The sequence below is a fragment of the Lepus europaeus genome, chromosome 1 (assembly GCF_033115175.1).
Source record: "Lepus europaeus isolate LE1 chromosome 1, mLepTim1.pri, whole genome shotgun sequence".
Classification (NCBI taxonomy): Eukaryota; Metazoa; Chordata; class Mammalia; order Lagomorpha; family Leporidae; genus Lepus; species Lepus europaeus.
Window position 1 is genome coordinate 82,044,369 of NC_084827.1, and position 18,100 is coordinate 82,062,468.

The window sequence follows — 18,100 nt, forward strand, 5'->3', positions numbered from 1 at the left end:
TCTGGATAATTCCATAACAACTTACAAACTACTCCATCCTGAGGTTATATAAATGCTGGGTACCTGAATTGTACAGGTCATTTTCTGAGTTGTCCCCTTTCTTTGTGTTTCTGAACTTATGCTGAATTCAACACAATATCTGAAAACAAATCTTCATGGTAGCCTCGCAGGACAAATACTGAGCTTTGTTGTCCTTAACAGTGATCCCCACTGATGTGCCAACTGCCCTCTCACCATGTGCCATAGCCATTTTGCTTGGCTGTGCAAATTTATCTTACAAGCTACCTTTGAAGGAAGCCAAATGACCCAGCCAGCCAGGCTCCCAATCAAAGCAGTGCCTTACAGTGAATATTTGATACTTGCCAGAGTCACAGTGCCATTTGCTGCTAATGCATCTTCCACTTTTGCAAATAAATTGAGTTAGCGGCTCGCAGGTTGGAAATTCTATGAAAGAAGTAAAAACAACCAATAAGAAACATGGTATTGATTACGCTCAACCTAATTTGTATCTTATTTGCGAATGTGATGAGAACTTCTGCCCCATTCTCTGAAAAGGCACAGAGGAAATAAGAGATACTGAATGTAACTTCTTGATGACATAGGATACAAATACTTTTATTATCTTTTAAATGAGGACTTTCCAGTGCCTGGAGGCCTAGGAGAATTACTTGTTGAAGGAACATTTGGATTCATCACACTGAAAAAATGAATAGATGTCAATTTCATGCATAGAGGGACTCAATCTCCAGCCAGAGAACAGCAGCAACTGGAGCTCCACCCTCTGCAGCTGCAACGAAATGCATCTATGCTTTCAAGAGGAAGGTCGTTTCTGAGTCAGTGAGTCAGAACAGCACATTCAGATAGAATGCTGTCTCTGAGGGATGCTAACCTCATCAGCTCAAAGTAAAATACACAACGCAGTAAATTCAGTTCCTAATAGTATTCTTTTTTACAAAAAAAGATTTATTTATTTATTTGAAAGGCTCAGTTATACAGAGAAAGAAGGAGAGATACAGAGTGAGAGAAAGGTCTTCCATCTGCAGGTTCACTCCCCAAACAGCCGGAGCTGTCAGGAGCCTGGGGCTTCTTCTGGGTCTCCTACACGAGTGCAGGGGCCCAATACTTGAACCATCTTCTCCTGCTTTCCCAGGCCATAGCAGAGAGCTGGATCAGAAGTGGAGCAGCCAGGACTTGAACCAGCGCCCATATGGGATGCCAGCACCACAGGCAGTGGCTTTTCTTGCTGCTCCCAGTGTTGGTCCTTAAATTCAGTTTCAAAGACTGAAAGTATGAATCTTAAATATTTTAAAAAATGGTTTGAAAATAAAGCAATTTTTTGACAGACAGTGAGAGAGAGAGAGAGAGAGAGACAGAGAGAAAGGTCTTCCTTTTTCTGTTGGTTCACCCCCAAATGGCTGCTGCAGCCGGTGCGCTCGCTGATCCAAAGCCAGGAGCCTGGTGCTTCCTCCCGGTCTCCCATGAGAGTGCAGGGCCCAAGGACTTGGGCCATCCTCCATTGCACTCCCAGGCCACAGCAGAGAGCTGGACTGGAAGAGGAGCAACCGGGACAGAAGCCGGCTCCCCAACCGGGACTAGAACCCAGGGTGCCGGCACTGCAGGTGGAGGATTAGCCAAGTGAGCCAAGGGCCAGCCCCACCTTTCTTCACCTTTACTTAATTATAAACCAAAACACTAGAAATAGCACAGCCAAAGGCTTTTAAATGAGATAATTAGCAAATTTGAATATTAGTAAATCCAGAAAACAACACTGTCATAACAAGATCTGATAATCAAGATTAACTGTGGGAGAGAAGCAGTTGTAATTAGAGAAAAATGTAATTGCTGACCAGTTCATTTAAAGATTTCAAAGTAGCTGTCTTATATTTCCTAGGAAAACGTTTTGTTCTCCCTATTTCATATACAGTCAAAGTAAGTCACCTAGAGTTTATGTAAATTGCTCAGTATGAAATCTTTTAGTTATGCATGGAATCTTAAATCCTCACACACATAAGAGCTGATTTGATAGGCATTTTAAAAATAGAAAAAAGAAACTCCATCAGTTCATTGATATAAAAACAGAAGAAACTGATAAGAGTCAAATACATTTTGATACTAATATTTGATTTTCACTCTAAGACAAATGACTTAGAATCATAGATTTTATTTGAGGTACAAGAAGAGAAATATTTGCAAACTGTTTTCTGCAGGTTATCACAGGCTACTAAAGAGAGCTGATGGTAGTGCAGGCCAGACTTTGGCTGCCTAAAATCCTACCACCAAGTCTCTCCATCTCTTATCTAGCTAGCTAGCTAGCTAGCTTTCATTAGATTGACCATTTTAATTTTAAGCTTAATACTTGTGCATTCTTTTATCCAGAAAAAATGTCTGAATAACAAAAAATATATTTCTCTGTTTAAAAAACATGAAAACCATGGATTATTTATAACCATTTTGACCCCAGGACATTGAGACACAAAAAATTAGGATAGTATTTCTTTAGAGAAAAATAGGTCTTAGAAATCACTTCTTCAAGCTCTCTATCCATCATTGTTTTTACCATGGTGTTGCCAATTTCAATATCATTTTCACTTATCATCCATGAATGTATCTAAGCTGTTATTTTACCCTATCCATATTTTAGCATATATTAAGCATGAAGATGAACATCTCTCATAAATTATTTCATTATGCAAGGTAATACTTCCTTGGCTTTATCAGAATCAAACTAGAATTCTAAATACGTGTATTATGTGATTCATTAGCTTTTGTACATACCAACTACTCCTTTATAATTTTATAATGCTATAATTTTCTATCATTTAGAGTATTTTTTCTTATCTTTAAATTATATAACACTACCTCCTTTTCATTTTTTTTTTTTAACACGGTAGATTGTATCAAAATTCACCTAACGAGTTTTGCCACACTTTTTTGCCTACTTCTGATCATTTCTCTTTAAGAGTTGAAGACATCACAAAGTACTTCAAATAGTGGCTTCATTCAAAATCAGGTTAGGGTACCTCTTTAAACAATGAAGTGCATTGGTGATGGTATCTTTTGGAAAAAAGAATTTTAAGTTACATGGCTGTAACTTGTCTAGAATGGTTTCCTTTTGTATCTTAAAACGTTGATATATGTAAGTTAATAGGTTATAAACACATAGAGCCTGACAAATCATGAATATCTGGAATTAAGGGTTTAATAGATACAGAATAAGTTTGCATAATAGTGTAAAAGATTTATCTATGTATCACCCTAAAATTAATATCTTAATTTAAAATTAGAACTAGAATATTCATCCATACTCAAAGTAAGGTGAAAATGAGTCAACTTTATAGTTCTCAGAACTTAGTGTGTGGAGACTAAGACAGACTTAGTGTGTAGAGAACTTAGTGTGTGGAGCAAACAGGTAAGATGCCTCTTGTGATGGTGGCATTCCACATGGGTATCAGTTCCAGGTGCAGCTGCTCCACTTCTGATCCAGTTCCTTGCTAATGCACCTGGGAAAGCAGTGGAAGATGGTCCAAGCGCGTGGGTCCCTGCACCCACATGAGAAGCCGCTCTGGGCTCCTAAGCTTTGGCTCGGCCCACTCTGGCCATTGTGGCCATTTGGGGAATGAACTAGATGACTGAATGAATGAACATTTGGGGAATGAACAGATGACAGAGTTCTCTCTCTGGCTCTTCCTCTTTCTCTATGTAGATATGTGCTTCAAATAAATAAATCAATCTTTAAAAAAAAAAAAAAGAACTTAGTGTGTGGCCAGTGCAGCCAGGATGGCCATCAGCGACAGTGAACAGGCTTCAGAAGGCAGCCAGCATTACTATTGGGAACTTGTCCAAGTAATGAGCGTCTTCACCTGAAGTACTGGCATTGAATGGAAATTATTTGAAAACTGAACAAAACTTTGAGATTTCCTGATTACCAGGTTTTAAACTTTAAAATAAATTTAACTTTTAAAATTCCAGAAAACATCTTCAGAGCTTACATATGATCCAAAGAAATAAACTAAACAGAGGTAATGCAGAGGATGATGTGAGAAGGAAGCCAAGCCTATATGAAAAGCTACTCCTGCAGCAACCCACCAAATATTCTGTCATAGAAGGGGAGGTACTGGAAGGAAAGTGAAAATTCCAAGGCATCATTTAATACAAATTTCTAAGAAACGTTCCTTCATTACTTGACAAGGTAATGAAGACCGATGCTTCAAAGGTCAATATGAACGTTACCCAATTTTTTTTTTCTTAAGCAATAAATATTTAGCGTTTAGAAGATGCATTAGCATGAATCATGGAAATTAAACAAAGCATCAGTTTGGTTTAAATAAGTGAACAATCAACTCTCAGACTCAATGATATGGTGAAATCTAGTTTTTAAAACTAACATTAAGTCTGGGAATAGGTGTTTAGTGTAGCAGTAAACACAGTGGCATCCCACCTCAGAATAATTGGGTTTAATTCCTGACTCCAGTTTCTTACTCTAGCTTCCTGTCAGTGCAGACCCTGGGAAGCAGAAGTGATGGCCCAAGTAATCATATTTTAGCTTTCCACATGGGAGAGTTGGATTAGCTTCCTAAATCCTGGCCCTAGCCTGGCCCAGTCCTCACTGTTGTGGGCATGTAGAGAGAGAATAATGGGTAGCAGCTCTCTCTGTCTCCCTCACTCTCCCATACTCTCACTCCCTCACTCTCTGGCTGTCTCTCTCTCTCAAATAAATAATAAAAAATTTAAAACAACATTAAGTCTTTTGAATTTAAAATAAGGTAATTCACATTTTATTCTTCTATCTGTAAATTTAGGAGCATACTAAAAAAAAATTACAAAATTTACTAGAAGAAAATGAACCATTCAATTGTTTTAGAAACTCTGAAACTTGGTGATAGTTCTTTTAGATGGGACATTTTCCATGTAAACTTTAAGATTACTTCCAAGTGTTGGACTCTAATTCTAAAATACAGCCAACAAATAACTTGGAAATTAACAACTAGTAAGTAAAAAAATTCTTAGAATAAATGAGTGTAAAATACAATATATCTTCAGTCTCTAAAAAAATTAAAGAAAGGTACCTATTGCTCATACTGAATACAACATGCATATACATATGTGTATAACATAAAGTGTTGCTAAACAATTTGAAATTATATCTCATTTTTAATTCAATATTTTGTTTCATCATTTCTCTTGTCGATTTCACTCTTCAAATCAGCTTATAGGGCAAACACAAAAAGTATTATAGAGAAAAACACTTGGAGTACTAGAAGAAATCAGAAGGCAAATCACCAAAGAGAACACAAATATTATTGGGAATCAAAAATGTAAAGAAGTAAAGTTTTTTTTTTTTTTTTTGACAGGCAGAGTTAGACAGTGAGAGAGAGAGAGAGAGACAGAGAGAAAGGACTTCCTTTTCTGTTGGTTCACCCCCCAAATGGCTGCTACCACCAACCCACTGCACTGATCCAAAGCCAGGAGCCAGGTGCTTCCTCCTGGTCCCCCATGCGGGTGCAGGGACCCAAGCACTTCGGCCATTCTCCACTGCCCTTCAGGGCCACAGCAGAGAGTTGGACTGGAAGAGGAGCAACCAGGACAGAATCTGGCGTCCCAACTGGTACTAGAATCCAGGGTGCTGGTGCCGCAGGTGGAGGATTAGCCAAGTGAGCCATGGCGCTGGCCAAGAAGTAAAGTTATTAATTACTCATTCTCAAACTAACGTGGCCTTGAGTAAATCATTCAGCCTCCCTGTCACAGACTCTTGAGTTTTAGCCCTAAATCTCAGATCCTGTAGGTCTCAAGGACCAAGAACACCATTTAGAAGTTGCACAGAAACCCTAGAAACATTTAATGCAAAAACAAAAAAAATGGTATTCACCATCTAAATAACTCCTGGAGTTATCACAGCATTACAACAAGACACAATAATAGACTTTCAGAAAATAACAGAACTAATATACAAATGTTAAAATTATATTTGGGTTTATTCTGCTTAATAATGAACTAAAATGAGCAACACATTTGAGAAAGAATTCCATCAAAATTACAAACAATGATATAAATGCCAATAAGGCATTGATTTTTCACTAATGTAGAAAAACATCTAATTCTTTGGTATCTTATCCTCAATATCCAACAGTGATAGGAAGCTGAGACTTAACTACCATATACGTTTTTCTCCAAATATTACAAAAAGCTTCTTAACATAAATTTAACCATGTCTCTCTCCTTTCATATTACTGATAATTTAAAAGTTGAAGAGCATCTCTTTTGGTTTATTTTTGCACACTCACTTTTGCTGAAATACCATTATGAATTTGACAAAGACTTAAATGTTACACATAATCTCTTCTTTTTCAACTTTGCTTAAATCTTTTTTGACTTTGGATCTTCCTTTAACGCAAATTGCAAGACACTTGGAAATACTACCTGATTAACTTTGAAAAAGAAAAATTATGACTAAAAGTGGCTCACATTTTATTATGCTACAATTACAGAAAGAAAAAGAAAACTATATTTTATCTCAGTACTTCAAACTCATATAATATTTAATATGGAGTAATGGACTGTTAAAAAGTCTTCTATTGTTGTAGGTAGTATGCTCAATTTATCTATTATAACTTTCACTTGAAATTTATTACCAGATTATATGTATGCTATCAGATAAATGGCCGTAGTTTTCTTTTTCTCTCAATGACAATCACAGTTGTCAAAGTACCCTATTTATCCAGCATACAAAGCTTAAAGGAACATTTACCAGGAAAGTAAATTTTCAATCTAATTTATGTTTCTTCACTAATTATGCCCTTGGAATTTTCCTATCTATTCCTTCTCCTTGTCCTCCAAATAAGTATTTCTAAATAATTTGTTACTGGTATCTTAAAGTACAGTTGTTTGTTTGAGATCATTTAGCACCCGTTATATAGATGATTAAGTATGTACCATTTTTTATCAAAAATTCAAGTTAATCACAAGGTTAGAATATTGTAGGCATCAAGGCTTAGAGAAATCTCTTTACCTAAAGGTGATAATAATAATCAAATTATCTGTAATTGTTTACTGAGTGTGTGGTACTGGGCTAGCTCTCTGTGCTTGTGTATATTACCTACACTGTGCACAACAGCCCTGCAGTTGTTATTCCTTGCTGTCTCCAATTTGCTAATGAAAACAGTAGACCTTGCCTAAGGACACACAACCCTAACTAGCAAGTGACAGAAAAAAATTCGAATATCAGACTGAAAAATGCCAGAATACATTACATTTTTGCAATACCATTCGTATCATATCAACACCTTCAAAATAATAATATGGTTTGGAACCATCTAGGGAAAGATAAACATTTAGTTTTTCATTCTGTGGTTTAAGTCTTCCTTTTAAACCTTATTTCTGAAGTTTACTTTTTCTAATGTACATAATTAAATGTTGTGATGAAAACAGTGCTTTAAAATTATTCATATCATATGACTATATCCTGAGAAAATAAACATTTCTAGATACTAGCCCCAGTTTTGCCTCTGGGAATTTGTTCTTACATAGAAGAAAATTCAAAAATCCAATGGGGTAAATATAACTTCAGAGAAAATCATGAGAGCAGTGTACTGAAAATTGTGATTTTTTTCTGCTTTCACTGTTGCCACATAAAATCCTCATTGTATATATTATTTAAAATGCCATGTATGTAGAAAATAGGTTTTGCAGAGAGGAAAACCTGGCTACATACTCTGGTCTCATCATTAATTTAAAGAAAATTTGGGACAATTACTTGACCTTGTGTTCCTAATATATAAAAGATAAGAAAAAAATGTTTCAAAAGTTATATTCATCCAATATATTTTATTGAGAACTTTATATCAAAGAGAGTATTATGCCTAATTAGAGAAACAGCATGTAGAATGGATGATAGAATAAACAAATAACGCCAGGCACTGGAAATACAATGTTGCATTTTCTCTTTTCTCAGAATGTTTATAATCTAATAGGACACATATATCATCAATACAATTAGACCAATGATTTCAATAAACATGTTGTAAATAATACAGTGCAGATAGATGGTACACAACTTTTAATGGTTGGGTAGGTAGGGCCTTCTCTTCTGGACTGGCCTAACATTTCTACTGACTACAACTGTTTATCTGTTGAATGATAACTAGTCATATTATCATCTCATCAACATACAGCATGTATGTCACATGAGTCTCCAGTACAAGATTTACTGAATATTTTCAGGAGTTTCTATCATGCAACTCTCCGAACTTTCAGTTCCAAAGTCAGTTCAGGGAGAGCTCCCGGTCATGTTGCTACTCTGTTCTCCTTCCCTATCTCTCTCCTTTTCTCTGTGTTAATTAATTCTGTATATTATTTTCTTAAACTAAACTACTTCTATGATATCACTGGGTTTCTCCACCTTATCTACATTAAGAAATGATACTTCGCATTTTGAATTTGGGTCTTTTCTGGGGCTATTGATATGTAGTGCAGTCCTCCCTTGGCATTGGTCAGTAGCAGTGAGCCACAGCTCCCAGACTACCATAGGATCAGGAAGTTAAACTTTCAATACTCTTCAGTGGAATTTGTTGCCATAATTTTTGGTAACAGGTATTCAAATATGGCAAGATATTCAACACTTGACTATAAAACAGCCTTGTGTTAGCTGCTTTTGCCTAAATGTAGGCCAATGAACATGTTCTGATCATGTTTAAGATAGGCTAGGTTAAGCGACGATGCTCAGTAGACTGGGGGCATTAAACATATTTTCAACCTAAGATATTTTCAACTTGTTGGGATGTAACATTTTAACTAGAGGCATCCATATAAAAAGGTATTACAGCACACCAAGGAAGAATCTAAATTAATTTTAGGTGGATACACTTTTTTGTAATTTATTTTTAAGATCTATTTACTTATTTGAAAGTCAGAGTTAGAGAGAGAGAGAGAAAGAGAGAGTCCTTCTGCTCGCCAAATGGCCACAACAGCCAGGACTAGGCCAGGCAAAATCAGGAGCCAGGAGCTTCATCCAGGACTCCCACAACTTTATAAAACCTTAATGGGGTCTGGCATTGTGGTGCAGAGGATTAATCATCTGCTTGCAATGCTGACATTTCATTGTAGTACCAGTTCAAGTCCTGGCTACTCTGGTTCCAATCTAGTTCTGCTAATGTACCTGGGAATATTTTGGAAGATGGCCCAAGTAGTTGTGCCTCTGTCACTCATGTTGGAGACCTTGGTGAAGTTCTAAGCTCCTGGCTTCTGCCTGGCCCAACCCCAATTCTTATGCTATTTGGAGAGTGAACCAGAAGATGGAAGATCTCTCTCTTTTTCTCTCTCTCTCATTTTGTGTGTCCCTCTCCTTCCATCATGTTACCTTTCAATAAATAAAATAAGCCTTAAAAAATACCTGGATTGGCTTGCAAATTATTGACAATACTGAATCTGGATTGATTCAAATACTTGTGCCCTCCCCCTGCCCTCAAATAAAAGGCAACCCGCTCTCTGAAATAGTGTCTGACATTCGGTTAGATACAAAGGAAGCAGACAAATGTAAGAAGAAAATCAAGAAATATGCTATTTTGGAAAGCAGGAGGAGATCATGTTTCAAGCAGAGAGACAGCTGGACTGAGAGCATCTCAGTAGTTCAGATAACAAGTTAGATATAAAGTAAAGTGCGTTAGTGAGTTTTATTACATTTCATTTTTAAGAGGAGGAGAAGAGAGTGAGCCAGGGAGATATAGTGGGGTGGAGAGAGTGCTCCCATCTTCCCCATCTTATGACTAACTGTCAAAATGTCTCTGAGGCCAGGTCTGGACCAAAGTGTGAAGCTTGGAACACAATCCAAGTCTCCCATATGACTCACAGGAACCCAATTACTTGAGCCATAATGGCTGCCTTCAAGGGACTGTATTTGAGGAAAGCAAGAATCAGGAACCAGAACTGAGAATTGAACTCAAGCAGCTCTTATATGGTTTTGAGCATCTTAAATGAAATCTTAACCATAAGATTAAATGCTTTCCCTGCATACTATGTTTTTCACACATTTTAGGGCAGCAGAAAAAAATTCAGATCTAAAGAAGATTCAAGTCTAACACTAATAGTTTTCCCTTGGAAATTAAAATAATTAGTATTAAACTATGCCTATGTTCAATTATACACTAAATATAATAATTGAACAATAAATGTGTAATTTCCATCACAAACAATGATAAAAAGAACTTTATCAAGTTAGTAATGGTAAATGAAATATAGGAGAAAATCAATAATGACTAATTCAAATATAGTTTATATCAAAACTCCAAATATATGAAAACCATGCATCTCAAGTAGATTAGTCTTGTCATTTCTTTTAAGGTAATATTTGAGGAAATTTCTGTCTTTTTTTCTCCTAAGGAGACTAAATTAAAAAAATATATTATTTTTAAAAGATAACCTTCTAGGGGCCGGCACTGTCGCGTAAGCGGGTAAAGCCACCACCTGCAATATTGGCATCCCCTATTGGCGCCAGTTGGAGTCCTGGATGCTCCACTTCTGACCCAGCTCTTCACTATGGTCTGGGAAAGCAGTAGAAGATGGGCCAAGTCTTTGGGCCCCTGCACCCGCCTGGAGACCCAGAGGAAACTCTTGGCTCCTGGCTTCAGATTGGTGCATCTCTGGCTGTTGCAGGCATTTGGGGGAGTGAACCATCGGATGGAAGACCTCTCTCTCTCTGCCTCTGCCTCTCTGTAACTCTGCCTTTCAAATAAATAAATAAACTTTATAAAGTAAAAGATAACCTTCTAAACCTAAAGAAAAAATGTTTAAAGATTCATTTGTTTGAATGGCAGAGCAACAGAAAGAAAGAGACAGAGAGAAAGAGATCTTTCATCAACTGGTTCACCTGTCCCCTCCACCCCTCGATTGTTACAGCCAGGTCAGGGCCAGGTGAAAGCCATGAGCCAGGAATCCCATCATGGTCTCCCACATGTGGGACAGAGGCCCAAGCAGCTGGACCAATATTTGTTGCCTTCTCAAGTACATTAGCAGGGAGGAGAATGAGAAGTGCAGCTGATGGTATTTTAACTAGCATTCCAATATGGGATGTTGGCCTCACAAGCAGTGACCTAACCCATTACACCACAATGCCCACCCAGTGAATTTTTTTTAATGATATGCTTTCCAGTATCTTGTTATATTTTTCTCAAATTTAGACACTATGGTTGGTAATTTTACTCATGTGTAGGCACTAGGGATAAATACCTCAATGCCCAAAAATAGTAGTCAGGCGGCTAGTGATGATTTTTTTCAATTTTATGTCTACCATTTTAAAAATTAGCACACTATTATGAGTAATTTTATTCAATTATTCATGCACATTAACCTTTTAAAGTGATTTTAAGAGTTTTATTTATTTATTTTATAATTTATTTAAATTTTATATTTTAAACTTTTTGATTAACATGCACTAATTAAACTATGAGGTACTATAAATTTTTCAATACATGGGCATAGGGTAAACCAATCAAACCAGGCAACTAGACTTTCCATTTCCTTATCTCTGTTTTGTATTTAAGTGCATCAGTTCCTCTCCTAGTTCTTTATATGGCGTATAATACATCATTGTGAACACTGGATTTTATATTTTTTTACTGCAAATAATACTAATGTGGTTGGGTAATAGCTTGTTACTAGCTCTATGGATGATGGTTGATGTGTATGTACAATTTTGATATCTTGACTATGTTTGTACTCTCCAGGGAATTGCCCTTTGTTTCAAAAAATTACTTATTTTGTTTGAAAGGCAGAGATACAGAGAAAGAAGGAAGGGGGGATGGGAGGGGAGAGAGAGAGAGAGAGAAAGAGAGAGAGAGAGGTTGGTTGTGCTTCCATCTGCTGTTAACTCCCAAATGGCCACAAAACCTGGAGTAGGGCCAGACCAAACCAAAAGCCAGGGGCTTCTTCCAGATCTCTCAGGTGAGTACAGGGCCCAGTATTTGGGCTATCTTTTGTAGTGTTCCTAGGTGCACAAGCGCATCAGCAGGGATCTGGATGGGACGTGAAGCAGCTGGGACTCGAATCAGTGCCCACTTGGGATACCGGCACTGCAAGTGGAGGCTTAGCCTTCTTTGTCACAGAATTGGCTTCCAAATTGTTCTTTTAAATATATATATATATATATATATATATATATATATATATATATATATCTCCAAAACAGAAAAGCTCAGCTATCTCAACTGTGGATAGTTATGCTTATAAATGGTTTGTATGGTCTCACTCTTGCTTACTCTAGTTACAGATCATTTCTCCTACATGCAAAAAATAGCATAAAAGTTCCCAAGCAATCACATTGTCACTGGGCACCACACTCCCATATCTGGCTTCTGAATAAGAAATCGATGTCAGTAAGTGGACAGCATCAGATGTCACTAGTACTAGAATATTTAAAACTATGCTGACAATCAAAACATAAAAATCATGGTACAAAATAAAATGGTACAAAAATAAATTTGCACTCAATGGAAGGGGATCCATGAGAATGACTGTGGTTTAAATCTAAGAGTAAGGCAGTAGTGCTGCACCTTTCCCTACCTGACAGCTCCCATGTTTATCAGTACACAGTATAGAAATAGCATACCTTGTCCTTATTTGTGAGTTCTAACCACTGCAAATCAGAGGATATAAACTTGGTTCCAAATATTTTATTATAACCTTGTCTATGATTATTAATGCACTTATATATATTTATTACAGATTTCAAAATTTAGATACACTTTAAAATATTATTGTTTATAATTTTAAATTATTGCAAAAGTTTAAATGCAAATCTACATGGTATAGAAACTGTTTTGTAAAAGATTTTATTTATTTATTTGAAAGGCAGAGTTGGAGAGAGAGAGAGATATCTTCTAACTGCTGGTTCACTCCCCAGATGGCTGCAATGGCCAAATCCAGGAGCCAGAAGCTTCATCTAGGTCTCCCATACGTGTGCAGGGGCACAAGCACTTGGGCCATCCCTGCTGCTTTTCCCAGGCCATTAACAGGAAGTTGGATCACAAGTGGAGCAGCTAGGACATGAACCTGCACCCTTTGGTGTGCTGGCATCGCAGGCAGCAACATTACCTCCATACTACAATGTTGGTCCCATTAGCTTTTTTAAAAGTAGGCTTATAGAATAAGATCAGCATTGTTATTAACCTATTTATGGGATTAAGGGATAAACCAAGGAGAGAGAGATAAAATTTGTCCAAACATGTTTGGTATGAGAGTGTGGTTCCTATTCAATCCTCATAGCAACACTGTAAGGTGCTTTTCATTATTGACATTTTATATTTAATACAAAAATACATTTTGGGAATTGGCTTTTTAAAAAAGCTATCCTTAAGAAAGCAAAATACAAGTAAGAACAAAGAAAAATAGCCAAGTTAACAATCTTGATAAATATAATCTATCCATGTATCCATCGATATACTGATCTAACTATTTGACAAATAAAATTTCTCAACTGTCAAGTAAAAAAACTACACATTTTTCTTGTGTTCGCAAAAGAATTTTAGGAAAACAATTTTTCCCCCAGTCATAAGCAAATATCAATAGCTTCTAATGAAAGAATATTACATAGATTCTTTCTCATGACAAATTAAATAAAATTAATATAGGTAGCCTTTATGTGAATGGAAATGAATCATAAGTTCAATATATATTGTTTCACATACAAATATTTTGAAATATTTATGATACTGATCAATAAGCAATATTTTACAAATTAATTTTCATGAAGTAAATATCGCTCAAAAAGTGTTTATTAAACATGAGAAATTTTATATCCTTTCAGTCCTTCACATTCACTTTTATATTTTTTAACATAGTTTTGTTATTACTTTAAATTATACCATGAGATATAAAGTTCTTAAATTATGATAATATTATTTTTTATAAAGTTATATGGTATGTTTTATTACCTACAGGTATAATTTAAAACTTTTAAATGTACAGTGTGTTCTAGTCAAGAGGAAGTTAACATATAAGCATTTTTCCCAAAGAAAACTTTCATGTAAGGAATACAAACTTCATGCATTTCATAAGCACAACTTTAGAAATATAGTGATTCTTCCCATCATACCTGCTCTCCCATCCATACCCCCAACTCTCCTTCTCTTCCCTCTCCCATTATCTGTCCTGTTCTCTACTAAGATCTATTATCAATTAATTTTATACACAGAAGACCAACTCTATACTAAATAAAGAGTTCAACAGTTTGAACAAAAAGAAAAAAACTATAACTCAACAGTTGAGACAAAGGCTGTTCAAAATCATTGCAACTTGATGTTAATTTCATTGTTTTTGAGAATATTAAGTAACTTTAAAGAAGCACCCAAGAATGATACAATTTTTATGAGCACTTAGACATAACTATAACTTATATCCTCTGCCTAATACATTAAAAGAAAATAAGTCCTTGAGGACAAATTTTATTATTAATTAAGGAAGCACCTTAGAAAACAAGCAATGGAGTTGGACACTTACGCATAACTAAAACTTACAAGACATAAGAATATCCTCTACTTAATATACTAAAACAAAATAAATCTTTGAGAACCAGTGGTACTGTTAACTCTCATAATACAACTCTTTGAGGACAGAGGTCCTCAATGGAAAGTTAGGGCACAGTGACTCCTCTTGCTACTTTAACTCTTATGTATGATGTCAGTGATCGCCTGAGGCTCTTGACATGAGCTGCCTAGGCTATGAAAGCCTTTTGAATCCACAGACTCTATCAGTTTGTAGACAAAGCCATAAGCAAAGTGGAAGTTCTCTCCTCCCTTCAGAGCAAAGTACCTCCTTCTTTGATGACCACTTCTTTCCAATGGGTTCTCAACCACAGAGGTCTTTCATGTAGGACTTTTTTTTTTTTTTTTTTTTTTTTGCCACAGTGTGTTGGTTTCCATGCCTGAAATGCTCTCATGGGATTTTCAGCCAGACCGGGAAGTCTAAAGGGCTGATTCTGATGTCAGAGTGTCTTCTTTATGGACTGCCTCTTAAATTAGAGCATTCACTCCTTTTTAATTCTATCTATTATTATCACCAAAGACTTAATCCTATTTATATGATCACTTTAATACTTAATCCTATCCATATGATCACTTTAACACTTAAAATGCTATTTTTATCACCCAGCTTAAGGGGATTTGGGGTCCCATGGCAAGTTTTTAAACTGCACCCTTAGAAGTACATCCATAGGAATGTATGCAGAACTATACAGCTTTACAGTTACAAATTTCATACACTTCATAATTACAACTTTAAGGATATGGTGATTCTTCCCACTACACTTGCTGTCCCACCCACCCTCTTCTTCTTCCCTCTCTTATCTCTACTCTTACCCTCTCTTATTTTTTACTAAGATCTATTTTCAATGAACTTTACACACATATGATTAACTCTATGTTAAATAAAGAGTTCAACAAATAGTATGAAAAAAAAAAAACTGTTCTTCAACAGTCAAGGCAAGGGCTGTTCAAAGTCATTGCTTTTCAAAGTGTCAATTTCACTTCCACAGATTGCCTTTTAGTTGCTTATTAGTTATACAGGTCAGGGAGAACACATGTTATTTGTCCCCTTAGGACCAGCTTATTACAATAAATATGATTTCCAGATTCATCCATTTTGTTGCAAATGAACAGATTTCATTTTTTTACCACTGTGTAGTATTCCATGGTGTACATGTCCCACAATTTCTTTATCCAGTCTTTAGTTGATGGGCATTTGGGTTGATCCATGTCTTAGCTATTGTCTATTGAGCTACAATGAACATGGGGGTACAGATAACTCTTTTCTATGCTGATTTCATTTCCCTTGGGTAAACTCCCAGGAGTGGGGTGGTTAGGTCATATTGTAGGTCTATATTCAGATTTTTGAGGTATCTCCATTCTGTCTTCCATAGTGACTTTACCAGTTTACATTCCCACCAACAGTGGGTTAGGGTACCTTTTTCCCCACAGCTTCACCAGCATTTGTTGTTTGTTGATTTCTGTTTGAGAGCTATTTTAGTGGGGGTAAGGTGAAATCTCATTGTGGTTTTGATTTGAATTTCCCTGATGGCTAGTGATCCTGAGCATTTTTTCATGTGTTTGTTTACCATTTGGATTTCCTCTTTTGAAAAATGTCTGTTTAAGTCCTTTTCCCATTTCTTAACTGGGTTGTATTTTAGGAAACCAAGAAATAGTAATTATAGATATTACTAGAAAAGTAGAGGAAGTAACCAAAAAATTTGGCTGAGAGTTTAAAATGGCTGCCCCTGGTAACAGTGAAATGGATTATGTAGAATGACGACTGGCTTTTATTTTAAGAGCTTATATACAATCTAATTTTCTTTATTGATATACGTGTGTTTGTGTGTGTGTGTGTATTGCTTTTGAAATAGTAACAAACATTAAACCTAGATTTCCAGAAGCTATATTTCTAGAATGGAGTGCAATGAAAGAGTATTTTATTTCATTTTGTAATTGGATGTGGTCATATTTTCAAAGACTCCAATGAATAAGTGTTTGAAATTCTTCTATATCAAAGCAAACAGTAGCTGACAATTGGGTCTGCACAGGTAAGTAGAAAAGTCATTCTTGTAGGCAGACTGGAATTTTAAAAATAATATATCAAAGCATATGCTTGGATGAAGATCTTATACTTGCCCTAAAGAAAGACTTTGACATCAGTGATATAGGGTAACAGTAACACAAATTACTTACTGACACACTGGCTACATTTTAGGCAAATATGCACAGAACTCTTGTTCAAAAAGTGCCAACTTAGCATGATGGAAGTTTTATGGCTCTAGGATCAATTCAAGACTTCAAGCAATACATTTACAAAATTAAGGATTTGGGAAATGTTACTTTTTGAAAGTTCAATTGGGTCAACTTCAACTCTATATATATATATACATATATAACATATATATGTATATATTATACATAATATGTATACATAATATGTATGATAAATATATATGCATGTGCACACACACACATATATATATCCGTACTTGAGAATAGAAAAGTTGTTAAAAGAAAAAAGAAAAAGACAAGCTTATGAATCATCTTTAATGATCAATAAGCCAGATACTATCAAGATTTTTAAATGTATTATTTCATTTGAACTTGACTTATATGTGTGAGTATGTTTTTTTTTAATCAATGAGGAAATCAATGCCTCCTAAGTCTCTAAACAATCGATGTTTCCTCTGGATAGAAATTTAAAGGGCTATGTTTCTGTCAGTTCCATAAAGGCAGTTAGAATTATTACTGCCCTGTGGCTGGTGAGGTACAGATTTCTCCTAGTGGTGCAGAGCTCTGGACTGGATGGAAAAGCTAGAACAATTGAGGGCCGTGGAGACTGTGAAAGAAGTTAACCAGGAGGCAGGGCCTACATTACAGCCACTAGCATAGTGTTTGAAAAACTTGGATGCATATTAAATTAACCTGGACAGGTTTAAAATTACCTATAGTTGAACCTCTATTCTGGTTCTAATTGATGTTATGAGGCACAATAAAGTTGATCTGTATGTTTGAGAGATACAGATCCAATTCCAACCAGCAGTATCTGTGAACATGGCTCTATTTAGAAAGAGCGTCATTATAGATGTAGTAGAATGATCGGTCTGGAGATGAGATGATCCTGGATTAAGGGAGACACTAAATGCAATAACTAATGTCCCCATGAAAGAAAAATTAGGGAGATTTGGCAGAAACACAGAGAAGAAGGCTGTGTGAAGATGAGGCAGAAATTGCTTTGCTACCAGAAGCCCAGGAATGCCAATAGCAATGACAAGCTGAAAGAGGGAAGCAAGGCCCCTCTAGGGCCTTCAAAAGTAGCCCTAAAGCCCCATTGACACTCTAATTTTGGACTTTTGGCCTCTGGCCTTGTGAAAGAAAAATCCCTGTTGTTATAGTTGGTAATTTGTTGTGGTAGCTCTAACAATCACTAATTTGCAAGAAGTGCTGAAATCACAAAACTTAAATTCTCTGATCTTGTTTCAGGATAAGAATCACCTGAGGTGCTTTCCCCTAGAATACTGATTCATGGATTCCATCTGAAGAGGAACTGAAATCTTTGAGGGAGTCGAAGCCAGAGAATGTTCATCTGC

At 36.1% G+C, this 18,100-nt stretch overlaps 1 protein-coding gene across 1 annotated transcript in view; it reads right to left on the reverse strand.

The window, feature by feature from the left end:
* The window catches only part of LRP1B (LDL receptor related protein 1B), a 2,136,850-nt gene that overhangs the window by 852,272 nt on the left and 1,266,478 nt on the right, over nucleotides 1-18,100 (reverse strand). The window contains exon 19 of the mRNA XM_062186250.1: nucleotides 364-444. Coding sequence (XP_062042234.1) covers nucleotides 364-444 — 81 coding nt within the window. The remainder of the gene's footprint in view (nucleotides 1-363; nucleotides 445-18,100) is intronic.